General features: G+C 42.4%; 1 protein-coding gene across 3 annotated transcripts in view; it reads right to left on the bottom strand.

Annotated features, from left to right (window-relative positions):
* Positions 1–227: 227 nt before the first annotated feature.
* LOC5515780 overlaps positions 228–23,228 on the bottom strand; it is a 56,697-nt gene continuing 33,696 nt past the window's right edge. For 2 of the 3 annotated variants that reach the window (XM_048723619.1, XM_048723621.1), the window contains 18 exons: positions 22,071–22,361; positions 18,069–18,389; positions 16,956–17,252; positions 16,391–16,620; positions 15,780–15,858; positions 14,164–14,475; positions 13,597–13,923; positions 12,054–12,410; positions 10,736–11,032; positions 7,756–8,061; positions 7,075–7,301; positions 5,791–6,039; positions 5,417–5,511; positions 4,570–4,726; positions 3,750–3,816; positions 2,843–3,114; positions 2,323–2,488; positions 228–850 (listed from right to left, as the gene is read on the bottom strand). In XM_048723619.1, the coding sequence (XP_048579576.1) occupies positions 660–850; positions 2,323–2,488; positions 2,843–3,114; positions 3,750–3,816; positions 4,570–4,726; positions 5,417–5,511; positions 5,791–6,039; positions 7,075–7,301; positions 7,756–8,061; positions 10,736–11,032; positions 12,054–12,410; positions 13,597–13,923; positions 14,164–14,475; positions 15,780–15,858; positions 16,391–16,620; positions 16,956–17,252; positions 18,069–18,389; positions 22,071–22,361 (4,241 nt within the window). In that variant the 3' untranslated portion in view covers positions 228–659. The remainder of the gene's footprint in view (positions 851–2,322; positions 2,489–2,842; positions 3,115–3,749; positions 3,817–4,569; positions 4,727–5,416; positions 5,512–5,790; positions 6,040–7,074; positions 7,302–7,755; positions 8,062–10,735; positions 11,033–12,053; positions 12,411–13,596; positions 13,924–14,163; positions 14,476–15,779; positions 15,859–16,390; positions 16,621–16,955; positions 17,253–18,068; positions 18,390–22,070; positions 22,362–23,228) is intronic. The other variant, XM_048723620.1, reaches the window with a different exon arrangement.

Here is a 23,228-nt window from a genome sequence, read left to right as displayed (position 1 = left end):
AGCACGGGAGAATGTTGATATAATAATATATAATATCAAACGAACCTATACAACTCTGAAGTCCTTGTAAACATTTAAATCAAAACAGGCTCTCGCACGCTGATTGGTCGTGGACGGATCTAGAAGTGGACCGAGCGGACCCCCCCCCCCCCCCCCCCCCCTCCACCTATTTTCAGATATTCGGCAAAGAATAACAAGAAATGAGGAAATCCACGGAAGAACAATTATTCCGGCCCTTTTTCTTGACCGCCCTTTTACTTGAAGCCCTTGCTTCGGTCCCCCTTTTATGGAACTCGTGGTTCCGCCCCTGATTGCTTGGCTTCTTTGGTGATTGCATCACCAAGGTTACGAGCGTTCTGTGTTGATTGCAATAATGCGCATCCCGAGAGCATCTAATAGGACTCGTGCAGCTATTTTTTTTTCTAGATATAAAAAAAGCTTTTTGTCGCAGTGCTCTTTTTCAACGATCCTCATAGAATCACTGTCCTCCGAAGCAGACGTCACGACGGCGTGGGAGACTAATGTGCTGCTTGTTGGCCTCCGTTTAAGTTTTTGTTTAAGTACAGAGATGCTTAATTTTATTAAGTTAGTTTAAGTAAATAAGATGCCTGTTTGCCTCCTTTAGTTTATGGGAATGGGCACCTTGGCCTCGGCTCAAGTCATGCTTTCAGTTCCCTTGCCAGCGTGGATTTCGCCGACTTGGGCATTTGCCGTAGTAGTTGAAGCCGCTCCTGTTTATGCCGTTGTCTCATCGAAGTTATCGTTTCTTTCAAATCCTCGTAAAACGAGTTAGCAAATTCTCTTAACTCCGACTCCATCTTCTTTTTCGCTTCAAGGGCTTCGTATCCCTCTGCAAGGCAAAAAGGGCAAGGTGATGGTTAGAGGGCTAGGAGTTTAGCCTTCTGAAGGGATCGACCATTTGATATCTTACGTGGTAGCAACAGTTCTATGTCTGTTGGTGATTTAGTCGCGCTCAATTGGTTTGAGCGATTCTATTTAGCCAAGCCTTACTTGCTCGAAATTCTGAGGGGATTCTGTTAGCCACTTTATAAGGAAAAATAGCAATTTTATCTATCTAATGGATAATATAGATGCCATATGTAATATATATTCTATTATAACCATTCTATTATAGATATTGTCCTCTATTGTTACCCCACCACCAACGTTACCCCACCCTATAGTTACTCACACCCCTACCGTTCACTAAACCAAACCGTTTCCCCACCCCTTCCGTTACCATATCCATACCGTTACCCTTACCCCACCCCTACTCCAATCTCCATTATTTCCGTTTCCTCACCACTTTCATAACACCACCCCTACCGTTTCCGTTACCCCATTCCTTCCCTTACCCCACCACTTCCGTTAACCCATCCCTACCATTAACCCATTCTTTCCGTTACCCCCACCACTTCCGTTACCCCATCCCTTCGCTACCCCCATCCCTTCCGTTACCCCAACCGCTTCCGTTACCCCATCCCTTTCGTTACCCCATCCCTTCCGTTACCCTATCCATTCCATTACCCCATCTCTTCCGTTACCCCATCCCTTCCGTTACCCCAACCATTCCGTTTCCCCAACCCCTTCCGTTACCCCCTCCCTTCCTTTACCACATCCCTACCGTTACCCCAACCCCTTCCGTTACCCCATCCCTTCGTTACCCCAACCCCTTCCGTTACCCTATTCCTACCGTTACTTCACCCTTACCTTTACCCCACCCCTTCCATTATCATACCCTTACCGCTACCCCCCCATCCCTTCCGTTACCCCAACCCCTTCCGTTACCCATCCCTTCCGTTATCCCATCGCTTCCGTTACCCCAACCCCTTCCGTTATTCTATCCCTTCCGTTATCCCATCCCTTCCGTTACCCCATCCCTACAGTTACCCCCATCCATACCGTTACCCCAACCCCTTCCGTTACCCCATCCCTATCGTTCAACCCATCCCTACCGTTACCTCCATCCCTTCCATTTCCCCAACCCCTCCCGTTATCCTACACCTACCGCTACCCCCATTCTTTCCGTTAACCCCACCCCTTCCGTTACATCATCCCTACGGTTACCCCCACCCTACCGTTAACCCCACCCCTTCCGTAACCCCATCCATACCGTTACCCCCACACTACAGTTAACCCCACCCTTACCGTTTCCCCTACCCCTTCCGTTTCTTCATTCCTCACGTTACCCCACCCCTTTTGTTACCCCCCTTACTGTTACCCAGTCACTTTCGTTACCCCTATACATACCATCATCCAACTTTTAACAATATATTTGTGATAAATATGCTAGAATTTGCGCCGCTCTTTTATGGTATTTACCTTCAACTTTGCGATTCATAAGGAATCGTCTAAGTTCCCACAGCAACCCGAGAAACCAAAATGCCCCCATCACAATAAGCGAGTAAAAGAGTAGATCTTTAAAAGCTTGTGTGTCCTTGTCGAACAATCCCGTAGACAGCTCGACAACTTCGTCATATGCATCAGCCTATAATACAAACATAAACAGATGACCTCCAGTACACAAGTCAAGCCTTATGACTTACCAAATCACGTAACTATTCCTGCAAATTGGAATGCAATGATGAGTTATCAAAGAAAATGCAGGTTGCAGAGACATATTACACGAGGCAATTTTTTTCGCAATGCTGCGGGAAGTAGAAACCAATTCTTGCAACTTGCAGCACAACAAAAAATTGCAACCAAAAATTGCAAGTTGCAAGTTACAGGAGAAACTGCTCCAAGTAGCATGGCTTTGCGGCTTCAGCCACGTTACGTTGCGCAAGTCAAAGCACTACAAGGACGTCACGTCAAGTGAAAGGCCACAGAAAAGGCCACTTACCTCGACAACCTGGACAAACTTCTGAATATGAGTGTACATGTCGGCCTTGTATGCGGTCATGTAGTTACGAGAGCACTTGTAAAGGCGGACAGATGGGCCCGACAGTACCACACCATATGTAGACTTATAGTCGTACACCTTCTGAATCCGAACACCTGTTCCTGCTAAGTCTTTCTTCTTAGTTCCGGCTTCGTAGGCATCGATAAGGACCCCTTCCACCGATCGACTCATAAGGGCCTCCACCACATCCAAGAAGCGAGTATAATTTTTATCTAAATCGAATCAGCAAGATTTTTTAGTGTGATGGGCATCTTCCTCGGGGAGCCAGGGCGTCGCGGAAATCGCGCACGCAGGGAGCCGGCGAAAAGGAAAGAGGAGTGAAAGAATCTCCGCGACGCCCTGGGTCCCCGAGGATGGATGGGCATTCGGGCATAGCCGGAGAGGAATTATATAGGAGAGGAGAGAATCGCGCTTAAAACCACAAACGCTCTGTTTTGTATTTCTAGGAACACGGAAAGGGAGACTTTCACTGCATTAGCAAGTGCTTGACATTCTCTTAAGGGGTAAAACCAGTAAAGCAAGTATTTTTGAAAGTAAGGTGTGACGTTCTGGCCAAATATTTACGTTCACTTTTTCAAAACGTAGCTCGGGCGAAGATTTGAGGAATATTCGACATACAAAATGCAATTTATTTTTCTAGCCATGACTTGGAAAGTCCTAAGGTTTTGATTTCATAATGTTTATTATCACGTTTCGATTCTCGTGTAAATCAAGGCTATGAACCTGATTTCTCCCACCCTCATCCACCCACACCACTTTTACATACAACAAACGTACCACAAAACATAATTTGTCCCTTTATAAAACTCATAGCATCACTGCCCTTTATAGAGCTAACCTTACTGACCTATGTTGACCCTGGCCTGTCGGCGAGCAGCAAAGCGGTATTCCGGTGTGTCGGAAAGTGTTGCAATCTGCAGAACAAAATGCATAAATCAAATTAAGGGAAGGGTCATTATTTAACAGGGGGGAGGGCTGCTAAGTTTGGGGGAGGGTTCGGAATTTTTTAGCCTAGATTAGGGTGGGGTTCAAATTTTGATGCAGGGTTTATAGGGGAGGGCCTTATTTTTTGAACAGGTTTTCTGATCAATTACCGGGTCTCCTAAAAGTCTGGGCAACTTTTTATTACGTGTGGGTTTATTATATTTGTGGGTGTTTATTACATTTGTGGGCTCTGCACTCATACGGTTAAAGAATTCGCTGGTGCTCCTAGAAGGTGCTGTACGTAGAGCATCTCAAGACTAAAGTATAGTTTCAATAAAGTATCCAATACGCTTTTTTTGTTCTGGAGGAGGGCCTTAATTTCTGGTCGCCTTTTTGTGGGAGGGTCACCATTTTTGTGCTTTAGGTTGGGGGAGGGTCGAAATATTTGAACCAGAACAAATTCAACTTAGCAGCACTCCCCCCTATAAAAATGACCTTACCCTAAGCACTGCAGCGTGAGCGTGGCGCTATTGACAGTGCTAAAAAACGTATGCACATGCAGGAAATTCTTTAGAAAAATACCGCACAATCATCATAGTTTTAAATCGTTGAAGTGAATTAGGAAAGCTACAGTCGCTGTTGTGTATACAGTAAAACCATTGCGTACGAAAGACGATGGATGACTGCGCGTCGCTGGAACTAGTGTTGCGTTTTCAGCAGTTTCAGCACGATAGAGGACTGACCTTTGTACCGTAGATCCCAGTAGCTGACTCAAACACGATGGACGTGAAGGCGGAAGTTATTGTCCCGCTTAGAATGCTAAAGATGACGAGACCAATTAGGACCCAGACTATAGTGAACACGCGGGCTCGGTTAGTGAGGGGAACTCGGTCGCCATACCTGACACAGAGACCGTGCAATTACAAATTTAAAGTGGTAACCACCGACATGATGGAAAAACCTGAAAAACGCGCAATTCCAGATGAAGAGAGAAGACACAATTTCTTACAATAGCTATAGGTTCCTTGTATTGCGGACTGATTTTCAAAACACAAATAACGTGAGGCCGAAGTTCACATAACCAGATTTTGGCTTTTTAAGATAATTTTTCCTTAATCACCATTGCCCTGTGTACAGTTCAGGGACAAAAAGCTAAAATTTCGATGACACTTTACAAAAAGTCGCATCAATTATAAAAATCACTTGATATTTTGTTTGCTATAAGCTACTAAGTACTCAGAGAAATTATCCGCCTTATTCGATGTGAAATGGGCTTATTTGAAGCGTCACGTCATGTTCTTTCCGTCATGTCGTAAACACTAGGAACAACAAAATGGATGAAGATGTGTCTTAGCTTAACGTGTTTTGTATTAGCTTATCGTGTTGTGTCTTAGCTTATCGTGTTTTAGGGTGTCGTATTGTGTCGTAGGGTGTCGTATTGTGTTGTAGGGTGTTGTATTGTGTTGTAGGGTGTCGTATTGTGTTGTAGGGTGTTGTATTGTGTCGTAGGGTATCGAATTGTGTCGTAGGGCACAAGTCGAAAGGCATCGCCACATATCTCATCGCATGACCAAGCATTGTGTCGCTTACCCCAGGGTTGTCATAGAGATGAACGCCCACCACCATCCGTTCCAAAAGCCGGACACAACTGTAGTCGGGAAGTGCTCTGGATTGGCCGTAGTATCCTAAAAAAGAAAGATTCAAAAGACTTCAAGCACTCATCAAAGCACTTTGTACTTTTCTATACGACATCACCAAATAAATAACAAACATAGAGAATTATTTTAAAGACAGGAGGGGGACGGGGTGAAACCCAGACACGGTAACACACAAATGCTAAAACATAATTGCTTTGATAACATGAGCTTTTTTCAGCCCGAATGAAACGCCACGTAATAACGTCAGAACCTCAGTTAGGGCTAGAAAAAATAATAGCATCAGCCAAGTTCTCAATGCTTTCTTACCAGCATCCACATGACGATTCCAGCCAACAGTGCCATCAGCACAGTTAACAATAGGCACGGCCAAGTGCCAAGCACAGACAGCATGATCTCACGAAACGCGTTTATCTTGTCAGGCTCCTTGACAAGTAAAGCAAAGCCAGGGGATTCGACAAGAGGGATGAACCTGTAGATGCCTTCATACACAATCTGTGACTGATAGCCGTACACAGGGAAGCTCAGGTCATTGTTGTTGTCGATCAAGTTTTGTACCTGGAGTTGAATGTCATAAGGCAGAAAAGCGGGTCGTTAATCGATCTTTAGAAGAAGGTTTGTAGCCGAATTCGTTGTTGCGCGAGCAGAGTCGAAAATCCTTGTCTTGTTTTGGAATAGCGCGTAGTCAATCAACCGTCTAAAGCAATCGATGGCTTTGATGTTTTCACTGTCGCGTCATAAACCGTTCGACTACACACAGCAAGGAAATTGATTGGTCAAGCTTGGTCAATGATACAACTGATTGGTCAAGATCGTTCAATGATAGACTACGCGATATTTCCAGGACGAGAAGTGGATTTGAATTCTCGTCGGTCGCCGCAACAACGAATTCATATACACTCTTTTTTTTATAAGAACGTCTAATTTTCAATTGAGCTGAGCCGTTCTTATTTTTGATGCATTTTAAGGCTGAATATGTTCTTAACGATGTTATTTTAGTATATATAAAAATGAAATATGTATAATTAGGAAGAGAATTACACAAATGTTCAAAAGTAATAATATATAAGATCGTTACTATGAGCACAATTTGATTCTGCATTTATAAACGCATCAGGTTTAAAAACCTTTTCTGCTATCTGAGCCTCGGCATGTTCTTAGCATGTTCCTAAAATTTGGTGAAATATCAGGCTGGACGTTCTTATCAAAACGGTTCTTATAAAAAAAAGAGTGTATAAAGGAGATATTAAAAAGAGAGTAATTGAAGGAGGTGGATCTGGAGGCGTTAATAGAGGATGGTAGAGTAACGTACATCGGCTGTTGACCGCAACCAAGAGACCATGATCAAGGTCTTTTTTCCCTTTCTTCCGCTCTTGGCATTTTGAGCATCTGGCAAACCCCGACCTTGTTAAAATCAAGATTTATTCTACATGCCATGAGCCAGGGGAGAGGGTTCGATAAAATACCACCACTCGACTTGAAGGTCCGCTTTAATTAAGGAAAATTAAGTACAACTACGAAAAAGGCGAGCCACCTAAGAGAAAATGGTCCAGATTCAAAAATCTGGCTACGGGCCTGATTCTGATTATTTACCTCTTTTTCGTTGGTATGATAAGAAGGTCCTCCTTGTCCATTCCTGAAGAAATCCACGTAGGACTGTCCGTGTTGGCGACACGTCCTGCAGCAGGAGACTGTCAAGTTGCGCAGTATCTCAGGGATCATTCCAGACATGTTCACGGACGTCAACCCTAAACTTGCAATCACGTAAGGCGGGAAGATCCGGTAGTTTGCCGCCACCCGTTTGTAGCAATGGCATGTTTCTGAACAAAAAAAAGTAAGGGGATGATGAGATGGGTAGCTAGGTTAACATACCGTATGTATATATACCTTATATATAAGGGGATGATGAGATGGGTAGCTAGGTTAACATACCGTATGTATATATACCTTATATATAAGGGGATGATGAGATGGGTAGATAGGTTAATATACAAATGATGTTCCATACCGCCTCCCCTCCCACAGAACTTCATGGAACCGCGCTCATGTTATCATCGGGTGAGTCTTTCAAACTTAATGACGCCTACCCCAATTAGCTGTTCTGCGCGGTCTATATTCCTGACATATGAAAAAAAACTTACTACTCCTTAGCATCCGGTCTACCCCCCTTCCCTCGGGTGATTACTGTCACACAGAACAACACTAACTACCCCTTAGCATCCGTTCTAGCCCCTCTCCCCTTGGGTGATTACTGTCACACGGAACAACACTTACCCCCGTTAGCAGCCTCGTGTGGTCCATCCCCCCCTCGGGTGAACCCCGTCACTCGGAATTCGTATTTGACGTAGTTTATGAGATCCTTAATGACAAATGTGGTTTGCTTGTCTTTTCGGACGGTGATGTTTTTCCAGGGCCTGTTGCGGACAACCTCATCGCCAATACTAATAGGTCTGTACGATATCCGGTATCCCATAAGCTTTTCCATTATTTCGGGCTCATCCAGAGGCTGCCAGTGGACTGGGACTGTGTTAGGGGTTACCCAGTTCTCTGCGGTCACGTTAAGTGGTGAGGTCTTGGGACCTAAGCAGGTTAAAAATCGTGACAAATTTAGAGCGTGCGTATACACCTATTTCAAAGAACACTCGAAAATCAATGTATTGTAACCCGCAGTGCTTCATGGGTAGCGTAAATTGCTGAATCGTTGTTATCTTAAAGCCAGACGAATGTTCACAAGAAGATGAACAAGAGTTCTACAGCTTTTGCAACCTTATTTGAAATAGGTTTATCAAGGCCTGAAAGTCACGCGGGTAGTTTAGAGGGCACGATGCTGCCTTGTTATAACGAAAGAGCTCGATATCATAATTTGCGTGCGTGTTTAAACATGTGTATTCATTGGAACGGATATTTATAGAGAAAATTTGATAACTTCGAGGTTTAAGGCCCTGTGTACTGTTGTACTATTTCCCGACAAATTTTATTGTGTTCACGCGTGTGTTGCTAACCTCAACGAAACAAGAAAAAAAAGATAAAATAAATGATATTTTTACATTATAGAGAAAAGTTTCCCAGTGAGCTTCTTGCTTTCGTTAGAGGTTCAAGCGAGAAAAGCGATAGTAATTATAAAGTAATGTATTGTATTTCATTAATAGCATTCTAGTTATAAATAAGAGACCAGATTCATATTCTATTATGCCCGCTTGCCGCTTGTCAAACAAAATTACAATGCGAATCTCGGCAAGGGGCGAATTCCATGCGCATACCAGCGAGAATTTTTCGAACAAAAAATGCAAAATCGTGAATTTTTCATGAACTTGCTGGTATTTGCGGACGGTAAACGAACGCCTAAAACCGAGGCTCGCAATGCATTTATGAGTCCGTAGTGCCTAGCGGGCACGAAGAAAGGCGAAATAACTAAAGCGTCATGGTGACTATTTGCCGATAGTTATCGAGCCTGAGAAGTAAGTAAAACCATCAATATCCCATGCCATATTTAGCACTTTTGTAAAAATGCATAGAAAAACACGAAACAGCTGCAGGCTGTTCGATACTTTCTGAGAACCTGTCTTGATTTAGTAAACAAGTCTGTAAATATTCCAAGCGAAAGCAAATGTAAACAAAGCAACTTTTAGCCGTAAATTTTAAATCAATTTATCCATTTTTCGGAAATATGAGCAAATCATGAAAACAAAACCCGCTAATCGCTGATTATAGTATGTGAGTGTATTTATAGTAATATCGTAATAAACATCATCATCTTTATCATTATCATCATCAATATCATGATTATCATCATCACCATAATGATTATCATCACCCACATCATGAGTATCATCATCGACACATGATTATCATCTCCCACATCATTATTATCATCATCAACATCATGATTATCATCACCCACATCATTATCATCATCAACATCATGATTGTCATCACCCACATCATTATTATCATCATCAACATCATGATAATCATCACCCACATCATGATTATCATCTCCCACATCATGATTATCATCATCAACATCATGATAATCATCACCCACATCATGATTATCATCTCCCACATCATGATTGTCATCACCAACATTATGATGGTCATCACCCACATCATTATTGTCATCACCCACATCATTATTATCATCATCAACATCATGATTATCATCATCAACATCATGATTGTCATCATCAACATCATGATTGTAATCATCAACATCATGATTTTCATCACCCACATCATGATTATCATCATGATTATCATCACCCACATCATTATTATCATCATCAACATTATGATTATCATCACCCACATCATTATCATCATCAACATCATGATTATCATCACCCACCTCATTATTAACATCATCACATCATGATTATTATCACCCACATCATTATTATCATCATCAACATCATGATTTTTATCAACCACATCATTATTATCATAATCAACATCATGATTATCATCACCCACATCATTATCATCATCAACATCATGATTATCATTACCCACATCATTATTATCATCATCAACATCATGATTGTCATCATCAACATCATGATAATCATCATTAACATCATGATTATCATCATCAACATCATGATAATCATCACCCACATCATGATTATCATCTCCCACATCATGATTGTCATCACCCACATCATGATTGTCATCACCAACATCATTATTGTCATCACCCACATCATTATTATCATCATCAACATCATGATTTTCATCACCCACATCATGATGGTCATCATCAACATCATTATTATTATCATCAACATTATGATTTTCATCACCCACATCATGATGGTCATCATCAACATCATAATTATTATCATCAACATTATGATTGTCATCATCAACATCATGATTGTCATCATCAACATCATGATTGTTATCATCAACATCATGATTTTTATCACCCACATCATTATTGTCATCACCCACATCATTATTATTATCATCAACATGATTGTCATCATCAACATCATGATTGTCATCACCAACATCATGATTGTCATCACCCACATCATGATTGTCATCACCCACATCATTATTATCATCATTAACATCATGATTGTCATCATCAACATCATGATTTTCATCACCCACATCATGATAGTCATCATCAACATCATAATTATTATCATCAACATTATGATTTTCATCATCAACATCATGATTGTCATCACCCACATCATGATTGTCATCACCAACATCATGATTGTCATCATAAACATCATCTTACCAAACTGATCGGGCTGGATCAAATCAGAAGAAGCATTTCCCTCTCCTTTCCTGGTAAAGGCAGACACAGAGAAAGTATAGTTCACTTTCTTGTCGAGATCTTCTACTATCGTGTAGTTCTGGTCTGCGGTGAAGTTTAGCGTTATGACTGGTGAACCAGGTTCAAGGATCCTATATCTCAAACGATAGCCCAGAATGATCCCGTTCTGACAATGTCTAAGTACAGGCGTCCAGAATACAGAGATGGATGTCTGGGAGGGAGCATCAAACGTCACATAGTCCGGCGGTAGGCAAGGGACTGAGAACAGATAATCACGTGTTAAAGGGCGTGGTCGTGCACGTGATTTACGTCACGGACATAGAGGCAAGCAAGGGGCGGGAACAAATAATCACGTGTTAGAGGGCGTGGTCGTTCACGTGATTCACGTCACGGACATAGAGGCAAGAAACGGGTCCGGGACAAATAATCACGTGTTAGAGGGCGTGGTCGTGCACGTGATTCACGTCACGGACATAGAGGAAAGCAAAGGGTCGGGAACAAATAATCACGTGTTAGAGGTCGTTGTCGTGCACGTGATTCACGTCACGGACATAGAGGCAAGCAACGGGTCCGGAACAAATAATCACGTGTTAGAGGGCATGGTCGTGCACGTGATTACAGCCACGGACATAGAGGCAAGCAAGGGGTCGGGAAGAAAAAATCACGTGTTAGAGGTCGTGGTCGTGCACGTGATTTACGTCACGGACATAGAGGCAAGCAAGGGGTCGGGAACAAATGATAACGTGTTAGAGGGAGTGGTCGTGGTCAGACACGCGGTGCATGCACGTCACATGACATGGAAGCTAGCAAGGGGCTGAGAACAGATAATCACGTGTTAGAGAGTGTGGTCAGACACGCGGTGCACGTCACATGACAAGGGGGCAAGTAAGGGACTGAAAACAGACATCTCCTACAAGTATACCCGGGGTACATCTTTTCAAATACTTTGTCAAGCAAATAACATTAATAAAGGAATTGCAACAGCAAATAACAGGTATACAGTCGATTGATAAAAAGTTGTCGTCAACTGGCTTTGCGACTACGCGACAAGCCCGCGTGTAAGCAAGGGTAAAAACCACTGAAGCGCATAGTTGCATATATTAGCCACTGCTACCGCGTCTAAGTCTGAAGTTATGCAGTGACTTATTTATGCAGCTAAGCGCTTTAGTGGTTTTTACCCATGCGCGAAGCCGTTGGACGACAAAGTTTGGTCAATCGACTGTAAAACTGCTCACACACGCGAATTTAAACTATGGATACATTGAGATAGAAATCTTACTTCCTTCATCAGTAGTAACATTGACCATGTTTGTCTTTACCCCCTCCCCTATCGTATAGCCGTTGATCTGCACGGTATAATTTGACCATATCTTCAGGTCTGTCAGTTCCCAAGAGTAGGTTGGTGCGTCAACTGAACGTCGTCGTCGTCTTCCCGTTTTTCCTGGCCCGGTTAAAGCTTGATCTGGCGTGATGTTGATGCTTGTCATGTTAACAGGTAAGTCTGATAACCAGTACGATATATTGAACCCGCGCAGGACCCCGTGTAGGTAGCCATCTGGGATGGGATCCCATTGAAGTCTCAGGCTTGTTTCGCTTGTGTTGAACACGATGAAGTTTGTCGGGGGTAGAGCTGGGACTGTAACAATAAATACAAATGTCAAGCCCACTTAGGTACCCGTGCAAGTGCATGCTTGCGGTAAACTCTCGCTCCCATGCATAGGCGTATATCCCAGATAGCACATCTTTACCTTAATGGGCGAGAATTAAGAGTAAGTTTGCCTGAAGTCTCGCGTCTTTCAGAAGAACTAGCTGATTCGAGTTTGACATATACACACACAAAATAGCCGCATCGTGTTTGACATAAAGAGTGAAAAATAGCCGCTGTGAAAGCCACACCTCGTAAGTAAAGAAATAGCTATTTTGTGGCCTAAAAAGTTATTTTTGGTCTTAAATAGCTATTTTGTGTAAAAGCCACACCTCGTAAGTAAAGAAATAGCTATTTTGTGACCTAAAAAGTTATTTTTGGTCTTAAATAGCTATTTTGTGGCCTAAAAAGTTATTTTTGGTCTTAAATAGCTATTTTGTGGCCTAAAAAGTTATTTTTGGTCTTAAATAGCTATTTTGTGGCCTAAAAAGTTATTTTTGGTCTTAAATAGCTATTTTGTGGCCTAAAAAGTTATTTTTGGTCTTAAATAGCTATTTTGTGGCCTAAAAAGTTATTTTTGGTCTTAAATAGCTATTTTGTGGCCTAAAAAGTTATTTTTGGTCTTAAATAGCTATTTTGTGGCCTAAAAAGTTATTTTTGGTCTTAAATAGCTATTTTGTGGCCTAAAAAGTTATTTTTGGTCTTAAATAGCTATTTTGTGGCCTAAAAAGTTATTTTTGGTCTTAAATAGCTATTTTGTGGCCTAAAAAGTTATTTTTGGTCTTAAATAGCTATTTTGTGGCCTAAAAAGTTATTTTTGGTCTTAAATAGCTATTTTGTGGCCTAAAAAGTTATTTTTGGTCTAAATAGCTATTTTGTGGCCTAAAAAGTTATTTTTGGTCTTAAATAGCTATTTTGTGGCCTAAAAAGTTATTTTTGGTCTTAAATAGCTATTTTGTGTAAAAGCCTATTTTGTGTAAAAGCCACACCTCGTAAGTAAAGAAATAGCTATTTTGTGGCCTAAAAAGTTATTTTTGGTCTTAAATAGCTATTTTGTGTAAAAGCCTTTAAATGGTAAGCGTAATTTTTGTTTTACTAATACTTGATTTTGTAAAGGGTTGTTTTGGCTGCCACGCATTACGAGGGACGGTTAAATAATGTCTGACGCGTGACCCACCATCCTCAGCCGTGGTGACGGTAATGGGATCGCTGTACACTCCATCCTTGATGGTATGGCCCAGCACTTGTACCACGTACTCCGTGTAAGGCTTGAGGCCAGTGATGGTCTTGCTGTGCTGGTCGAACGAGGCTTCCCGTCGCGATCTAGTGTTCTCCACCACTAAGCATTGTATGGTCGAGTTGCCAAGGGCCCTTTCGTAGAAACAGACGAGGTAATATACGACTTCACCGTTCTGGTCCCTTTCGGGAATATCGCCAAAAGTGATGGAGATGGCTGTGGAACTCTCGGGAACGCCTGACAAATTTTGTGGTGGTGCACTTGGAGCTGAAAAACGAGCGACATGGTTAGGCATCGTGCCCCCCCCCCCCCCCCCCCCCCCACCCCCCACCCGCACCTATTGGGTTTATGTTCACCTATCACCTTATCCAACAGCTTGATCAACAACTTTGTGGTTTCTATGAGTCTTTACCCCCTTTGTAATCCCTCTAGTTCTTTACCTTTTTGGTCTCAATAGGAGACTCAGGATTGAACCCTGGTTTTAATTCTCACTCATCTCATACTCACCATCTTGTAGCGTTTGACAAGTGAGCTCTTCGCTCCGGTTGCCCTCCGCGTATTTGTTGAACGCAGACACGCGTATCAAGTACTCCGTGTATTCCTCCAAGCCGGTCACGTCGAATGTCGTGTTAAGCCCCTCCAGCACTTGTTTTTGCCACTCGCTATTGTTATCATTCACGCGGTAATAGATATTGTAGCCAATCACAGCCGCATCAGGGTCAGGGTCAGTGCTAACAACTGGGCTCCACTGTATGGAGCATTCTCTTGATGATCCCGTCTGGTTCTTTTCACTAACATTCGCCGGGACTTCCCCCGGCGCTAGACACAAAAACAGAAGATAAGTTGATGATGAAGAATATCCAGTCAAACATAATAAAGATACTCCCGATCCTCTAGATTTTTAGAACAGTATTCTAAATGATATACCGCAACCAAAAGAGTTTTTTAAATCCAGAAATCGTAATATCCTGAAATTGAGGGATTTTTACGACCATAAACACGCAAAATATGTAGCGAGTACAGCCTTTTCTAAACGAACTCAAATCTTCTTCTTAAAGATGTGTATACGGAGTATCTTAGCTTCGTTAGCAATGTAGTAATAAAAAAGGCAAATAAAAATTAATCAAATGTGGACGTCAATAGCAAACAAGACGGAAACTTTGATTAGCTTAATTTGAAGGCGTAACGTAGGAAGAAAAGCTTTTGATATTTCTAAAAATAAATTACTAACGAAGCTGTGATTGAGCGTAATGTGAATTCCTACAATACAATAAACTTTATTTATTGTAAAGGCTGAACTCACAACATAGTTTGCGGACGTAGAGGATTATTTATGCAACATTTGGATAATTAAACCGTAGATTGACTGGACTAAAAGAAGGTTAAAATTCACAAAAGAGTGATTTTAAGTTTCATGCTAGTTTTAATATAGAGTAATACAATACCGGCACTCGGTACTAACGTAATAGAATGACACGAGCATTCACTCGCGCGTGATGATGATGTAACAGAAGATCGTGCGAATAGAATAAAAAAGCCCAAACTGTCGCGATCTCGTACCAGAACAATGAATACAATACACCAAAAACTGGAAATCGACTCTGCCAAATTTTCGTCTTTAATAAGACTTCTTCAGGGCAGACAGAAGATCGCGCGTGATGCTGATGTAACAGAAGATCGCGCGTGATGCTGATTTAACAGAAGACTCGCGCATGATGCTGATTTAACAGAAGACTCGCGCGTGATGCTGGTGTAACAGAAGATCGAGCGTGATGCTGATGTAACAGAAGATCGCGCGTGATGCTGATGTCACAGAAGACCCGCGCGTGATGCTGACGTAACAGAAGACCCGCGCGTGATGCTGACGTAACAAAGCAATCGCGCGTGATGCTGATGTAACAAAAGACCCGCGCGTGATGTTGATGCAACTGAAGACCCGCGCGTGATGCTGACGTAACAAAATAATCGCGCGTGATGCTTATGTAACAGAAGACCCGCGCGTGATGCTGACGTAACAAAGCAATCGCGCTTGATGCTGACTCGGGCGTAACGATGATACTGATTAATAATTATTTTCTTTTAACAAAACGAGAGACTACAAACTGCAAGAAGAAAAGACTTACGCGGAAGGACTTTGCTATCCGTAGAAACAATTATAGGAGCGGTCCTGGGACCATGGCCAGCGCCAGTGAACGCTGCAACCTGTAAAACAACAACAGCCTGGGTGAGACAGTTGGCAGAGCGCCGCTTTCGTGCCTAAGCCACTTAGCACTGGGTTCCAGGTCCGATTTTCGGTTCCAACCGTGAGTTGAGGTGAGTTGGTTGATCCAAAGATTTTTCCGGGTTCTCCGGTCCTTCTTCCTCCACAAAAACAACAATTTGGACCTAAGCTGTTATTTGTTGTCTACTCAATTTTGAGCTAATCTAGTTAGACATGAGTTGTATGACGGCTGCCTGAGGCGCCAAATTCACCATTCAAGCTGCAAAGAAGGTAAAAGCTTCACAAATTTATAGGACAGGTTTCAATAAAAATACTTCGACTCAGGAGAAGACTCTGTTGTTTTTGGCTTTTGTTCCATTGTGTTTTTGGGGCTGGTGCTCCGTAACACCAAGAAACTACCGATCTTTGCCAGGATATCCGGAATCTAAGACAAACTTATGATAGAGAAAAGAAAAATCATATTTCGCTGAGTAAAGTAGAAGCAGCTAAGAGTTACTAACAAAGCAAGGTTACCTCGAAGATATAGGAAGTGTTAACCTCAAGGTCTTTGATCTCCACGTGTGTGTTGGGTATAGGCAAGCTCACGTTGACTGTGGTGTTAATACCCGCGTCACGCATGCGATAGAACACCGTATAGCCGCCAAGAACGCCAGAGACATTCTCCTTCAGCGCAGACCACGTGACATTGATGCTGAATGTACTTGTGTTGTAACCGCTGATCCTCTCAGGCGCAGTCTGAGGCACTGAAATACGTCAAAGAGTTAATAGGTTCTTCTTCCTTTGTGAAGGTGTTGTTAGGTGTTACTGTAGATTTAGAAAAAAATTTATCGCGCAGATTTCGAGATTTTTATTTTAATATAAAAATCTTGCTTCCTTTTAACTTGCATAAAAAAAAAAATAATTTGATTTCCAAGAAGAGTGAATCTAGCGGAATCTGATAAAGCATAGATGTATTAATAAAATCTGAAAAATTTACGAAAATCGCGCCGAAAATGAGTCTTCTGTAGGGAACATAGTATATAAGCTGTTTAGCCAAAATAACCTCGGAGCGCCACCTTAAAAGAGTTCTGCTACCTACCTCCTTCTGCCGTTCTGCATGTGACTTCCTCACTGAAGTTCCCAGGGTATATAGTATAAGTATAAGCTCGAACTTTCATCACATATTGGGTGTATGGTTGAAGATCAGTCAGATTGTACTCTAACTGCCAATTTCTCACAAATCCAGAAGGAGGATAGTCAGAACCTAATTTGGTATGATAAACAAACACTCCTCGAATGATTCCATTCCGTAGCGGGAGAGGAATCATCTCTAGGTGAATTGTTATGGATTGGTTTCCGTTTTCTTGGCACGTGATGTTAGGACCGACCGCGGGTGCTGAAAAAAAAAAACGCTCCGTCAATCGTCATTCAGTAATCTATTTTGAAATCAATTGTTGTTCTTCTTTTCGCAGCCGTTTTTTAAAATATCGCCAGATAGGGCGATAGTGCCTCACATAGCGTATCACCACACATATGTTTCCTTAAAATTAACACATTGCAGAGCTCTCGCGCTATGACTGGTCTAAAACCGATCTCTATAACAATTATGGAAAGTGTCGCGATAGCTCAGTGGTACGGCTTTCGTCTCTCATGCAAGGGTTGAAACCTGGTCGGGTCAACCTATTTTTTTTAGGTGTAAGAACCGTGAAAGCCCGGCGCTCTGCGTCCGGGAAATCCATCCATTTCATTTTCACAAATGAAATGAGTAAAAAAGAAAAAAAAGGTGAAAGATTGATTGATTGATATATCTTTTATTTTTTAGATTGTTTTAAATGAAAGATACGCAGGTTTAGAAGGTACAGCTTTGTAACACACTGCGAGTATTTAGTTTTTTGGGGACCCCTAATAGGTCGAGTACCACTACAGACTATCCCCTCTCTCTCTCTCTCTCTCTCTCTCTCTCTCTCTCTCTCTCTCTCTCTCTCTCTCTCTCTCTCTCTCTCTCTCTCTCTCTCTCTCTCTTTCTCTCTCTCTCGCTCTCTCTCTCTCTTCTCTCTCTCACTCTCTGTCTCTCTCTTTCTCTCTCTGTCTGTCTCTCTGTCTGTCTCTCTGTCTGTATCTCTGTCTGTCTCTCTCTCTGTCTCTCTCTCTGTCTCTCTCCCCACCCCCCCACCCCCACCCCTGGATACGGACCTTCACTCTTCCAACCCACCTGCTTCACCAGTGAGGCATTGAAGCGGCTCACTGAAGTTCCCATGTTCTGTGGTGAATACGGATAATCGAAGGCTGTACATGTTATGCGGTATAAGGTTAGGTACAGTAAACTGTGTTGTACCCGCGCACAACGCGTAAGTTCCTAGGAGTTGCTTAGCGGGGTCGGTCACGTTCGTGTGGCGTACAAGGAGTAGGTATCCACGAATGATGCCCGCGGTTGAAGAGAGGACATCTTTCCAACTGATTGAACAGCTGTCACTTGAGCGTGCTCCTTTTGTTTGGCCAATGTCTATAACTTCGGTAGGTATCTCAGGAGGGGCTGGAGAAGAAAAATTGAAAAGCAATAGTAAGTCATATCTTAGAAAGTATGATTTATTGGAATTTCTTATATTTGATTTACCGAATTAAAAAAACATTTTCCACAGCTTCCCTAAATCAGCTGATGGAAATGGGTGCTTTTTCGCGCTGCGCATTTTCCTAAGATTACAAAATTGCGGAGAAGAATGAAAAAAACATTCAATTTAATCCAGCTCCTGTTTCTCGATGACCGATTAAGGTATTATGGTAATAGCATACCATACTATAAATTGGGTATGGCATAACAAAATATACATTAATAAAACATACCTAGTACACCAAAAACTGGAAATCGACTCTGCCAAATTTTTGTCTTTAATAAGACTTCTTCAGGGCAGACTGAAGAAGGTGAATCGTTACAAGCTTATTTACATCAGAATAGTGGCGCGAGACGCAAAAACATTACAACTGACAAAAACGCGCATTTTCTAGAATAGCGCGCGCTATGGATAAAAAGAATTTACACATCTCTACGTGGGTTCCTACTACAAAAAAAGTCATCACTATTAAGACCCCGCGGGTAGATAGACTTAAGCCGATAAGCCCACTGGCCTTCCCTTTCCCTAAGCTGAGCCTTAGAGTTACACTTATCTATAAGTTGTACCATAACATTATTAAGACCTACATGATTGTCGCAATGAAAATGTTGATAGATAAGGTCATCTTTAACTCTTTCACTAACCGGTAAACTAGGGTGCTTATTTAACCTACTTTTATGATTATTAAAACGCTTCCTAAAACTATTGATAGTAGACCCTACGTATTGCTTGCTACACATAGAGCAAGTAATCAGATAAACAACAAAATCTGAGTTACAGTCCAAGTCAAAATTAATGACATATTTCTTATTAGTAACTGTACTGCGAAACTCCCGCCCTGTCTTAAGAAAGTTACACACCCTACACCTTTTACCGCCACACTTACCACAACTTCTAGCCTGAGTACTATCCTCTTTAAGAAAGGAGTGCACCAACATATCCTTTAAACTCCTAGGTTTCCTATAAGCCACCATAGGTACCCTACCAATAGCACCCCTACATCTACTAGAAGATTCTAGAACTGGCTGTAAATTACGAAGAATACCAGGTAAATTAGGTAAAGCTGGATGAAAAGTGACTACAAAAGGTACACGATCATTCTTACCTTTACGCCTGTCTTTCAATGTGTCGTCCCTAGGAATACGTCTAACCCGGTCAACTTCCCTCCCCACAAACCTGCTGTCATAACCCCTATCAACTAAATAACCTTGTAACTCTAATACCCTCTTTTCGAAAGAAGAGTCTTCCGAACATATCCTACGAACACGTAGTGCCTGCCCAAAAGAAATGCCTTTCTTACAAGCAGACGGATGACAGGACGTATGAAAAAGATATTGATGCTTATCAGTAGGCTTACTATACAGATCTGTAAATATAAACCCATCCCTAAGAGTAAGTGAAACATCCAAAAAATTTACCTGACTAGTAGACCACTCAAACGTAAATTTTATAGTTCTATGTATAGAGTTCATGTGAGCCATAAACTCTCTCAGAGCGTCCTCACCTTCAGTCCAGATCATGAAAATGTCATCGATATACCTACGCCATAAATAAGGCTTAACTGGAGAAGAGTCTATGATTTCCTTTTCCACTTTAGCCATAAAAAGATTAGCATATGATGGTGCCATTCTAGTACCTATAGCCGTACCTAATACCTGTAAATAATGCTTCTTATTAAATACTAAGTTATTATTCTCCAGGACAATGCGAGCTAAGTCCACAAGGTCCTCAGTAGGAATATAATTACCTGTTAACTTACCACGTTTGTCCAAAGCGGCTTTAAGAGCCTCCAACCCCTCATCATGGGGTATGTGGGGGTAAAGCCCAACCACATCTGCTGTGACTAAGATAGCCCCCTGAGGTAAAGTTCCCATATGCCTCACTATATTAAGAAAATGTTTAGTATCCTTAATGTGGGATGGTATAGATGGCACCAAATCCTTAATATGATAATCTACAAACTCAGATATCTTTTCAGTGCAAGTATTACACCCCGATATGACTGGCCTACCTGGGTTACCCTTCTTATGTATTTTAGGAAGGAGATAAAATCGACGATGATAAGATAATCTAGAGTCTTATCATCTATAAATCCATCAGCAGACAACTTACGTACCCTTCTATTTACTAGCTCCGTAATATACTGCGTGAGATCCTTGGTTTCCTTATATACCTCCTTGTCACTGAGCTGTCTTAGTGCCTCTTGAATATACTTATCCTTATCCATGACCTCTACCCCAGACCCCTTATCCGCCTCTTTTATAACTATATCCTTAGCATACCTTAAATCCTTAAAAGCTCGGCGTTCATCCTGTGTCAAATTACTATAAATCTTACCTTGTTTGGTTGAAGATAAGATCTCTTCCTCCAAGGCTTTAGCGTACGCCTCTATAGCAATTTCGCGACCTTTTTCCGGACACCAAGATGATTTTTTTCTAAAAGCTGGGGTTTCCAAAAAATCTGCATCTACGGCATCCGGATCATAAAAAAAATTCCCTTAACCTTATACGCCTAACGAAATCATTGATATCCTTACTTAAAGCAAAAACATCCAACTCATTAGGAGTAGGACAAAATTTAAGACCCTTAGAAAGAAGAGCAACCTCCCCACGGCTAAGTTCCCGGCTAGATAAATTAACAACTACGTTAAGACCCATAGTAGACTCCCCCACTGTACTAGTAACCGTATTAGTATTAATAGTTTCTGGAATAGACCCAGATAATGTTCCAATAATATTGTCCATACTGTGAGCCTCATGTTCCGCTCCTCCATCAACCATGTAGTCTTGCTCCTCACCATCCATCGCAATCACCTCATGCGAAGCATCAAACGCGATATCTCTATGATCCACTGTCGTTCCCATAACATCTACTATCTCTCTTCTATAAAAACTTAGAAGCGCATCCAATTTCTGCTCATGTTTCTTGTTAAGGCCATCCTCAAAATTCGGAAGAATGTCTAAACAAAAATTCTGATAATAACTCATATGTCCCTCATCCAACTGAGACTCCAGCCTCTCAATCTTTTTTGTAACACCATCCAAGACTTTTGAAGTTTCTTGTAGTAATAGAACTTGTAGGCGAGACGAACACTCATACAAGGTCGAGTCCCACAAGTCCCGAAAACCATCCGAAATATGCCCTATATTTGCCGTCTTCTTAATAATGAGTCCTTTCGTAACCACGCCTAAAAGCTGACAATCGGCCAAAAAATGGTAATGATGATTATTATTTTGATCGTTTTTTCTTTAAGTAGATGAGCTTGTAGAATCCTTCCTCCATCAGTCCCCGGGAAAATCAATACGAATAATGTAAATAAGCTTGTAACGATTCACCTTCTTCAGTCTGCCCTGAAGAAGTCTTATTAAAGACGAAAATTTGGCAGAGTCGATTTCCAGTTTTTGGTGTATTGTATTCATTGTTCTGGTACGAGATCGCGACAGTTTGGGCTTTTTGATTCTATTAGAGTTCATTAACATGTAGTTGCTACATATAACTAAACTGATAATATTCATTGTCGTACACCGTTGCACACGTTAAAACTTGTAGAAATCGTAAGGAAACGCGCAAGTGTAACATGTGAAATCATTAAAACCCCATCTTACCTCCCTCGCCACTTTTACAGGTGATTTGAGTCTCATTCCCCAAACCAAATTTGTTGTACGCTCTGATGACGAATGTGTATTCTGTAAACACATCCAAACCGTTGATCTCTTTCGTCAGAACGCTGCTGTCGCCCACCACGACAAATTTGAGAGCGCCACCAGCCATATAAGAGATGTTATAGCCTAGCATAACCCCGTTCTGTAGGGAGGTTTCCACTGGCCCCCACTGTATGGCGCAACTGTGCTTGGTGGGTGTCAAGCATTTCGGATTTGACACGGGGCCAGTAGGAGCTGAATAACCACAACGTCTTGTTAGCACCCATTGCTAGCAGAGGATTTCATCATACTAGCTCAAAGGGATAGCGAGGAGGTAGTGTAGAAGGCAGGGGTAGAGGGGGAGGTGTAGAAGACAGGGGTAGAGGGGGAGGTGTAGAAGACAGGGGTAGAGGGGGAGGTGTAGAAGACAGGGGTAGAGGGGGAGGTGTAGAAGACAGGGGTAGAGGGGGAGGTGTAAAAGACAGGGGTGGAGGGGGAGGTGTAGAAGACAGGGGTAGAGGGGGAGGTGTAGAAGACAGGGGTAGAGGGGGAGGTGTAGATTAGATGGGTGGAGGGGGAAGTGTAGAAGACAGGGGTAGAGGGGGAGGTGTAGAAGACAGGGGTAGAGGGGGAGGTGTAGAAGACAGGGGTAGAGGGGGGGGGGTGTAAAAGACAGGGGTAGAGGGGGAGGTGTAGAAGACAGGGGTAGATGGGGAGGTGTAGAAGACAGGGGTAGAGGGGGAGGTGTAGAAGACAGGGGTAGATGGGGAGGTGTAGAAGACAGGAGTAGAGGGGGAGGTGTAGAAGACAGGGGTAGAGGGGGAGGTGTAGAAGACAGGGGTAGAGGGGGAGGTGTAGAAGACAGGGGTAGAGGGGGAGGTGTAGATTAGAGGGGTGGAGGGGGAAGTGTAGAAGACAGGGGTAGAGGGGGAGGTGTAGAAGACAGGGGTAGAGGGGGAGGTGTAGAAGACAGGGGTAGAGGGGGAGGTGTAGATTAGAGGGGTGGAGGGGAGGTGTAGAAGACAGGGGTGGAGGGGGAGGTGTAGAAGACGGGTAGAGGGGGAGGTGTAGAAGACAGGGGTAGATGGGGAGGTGTAGAAGACAGGGGTAGAGGGGGAGGTG

This window comes from Nematostella vectensis, chromosome 2 (genome assembly GCF_932526225.1).
Source record: "Nematostella vectensis chromosome 2, jaNemVect1.1, whole genome shotgun sequence".
Lineage (NCBI taxonomy): Eukaryota > Metazoa > Cnidaria > Anthozoa > Actiniaria > Edwardsiidae > Nematostella > Nematostella vectensis.
Note: the sequence above shows the minus strand (reverse complement) of the source record. Positions and strands in the feature narration are given on the sequence as shown.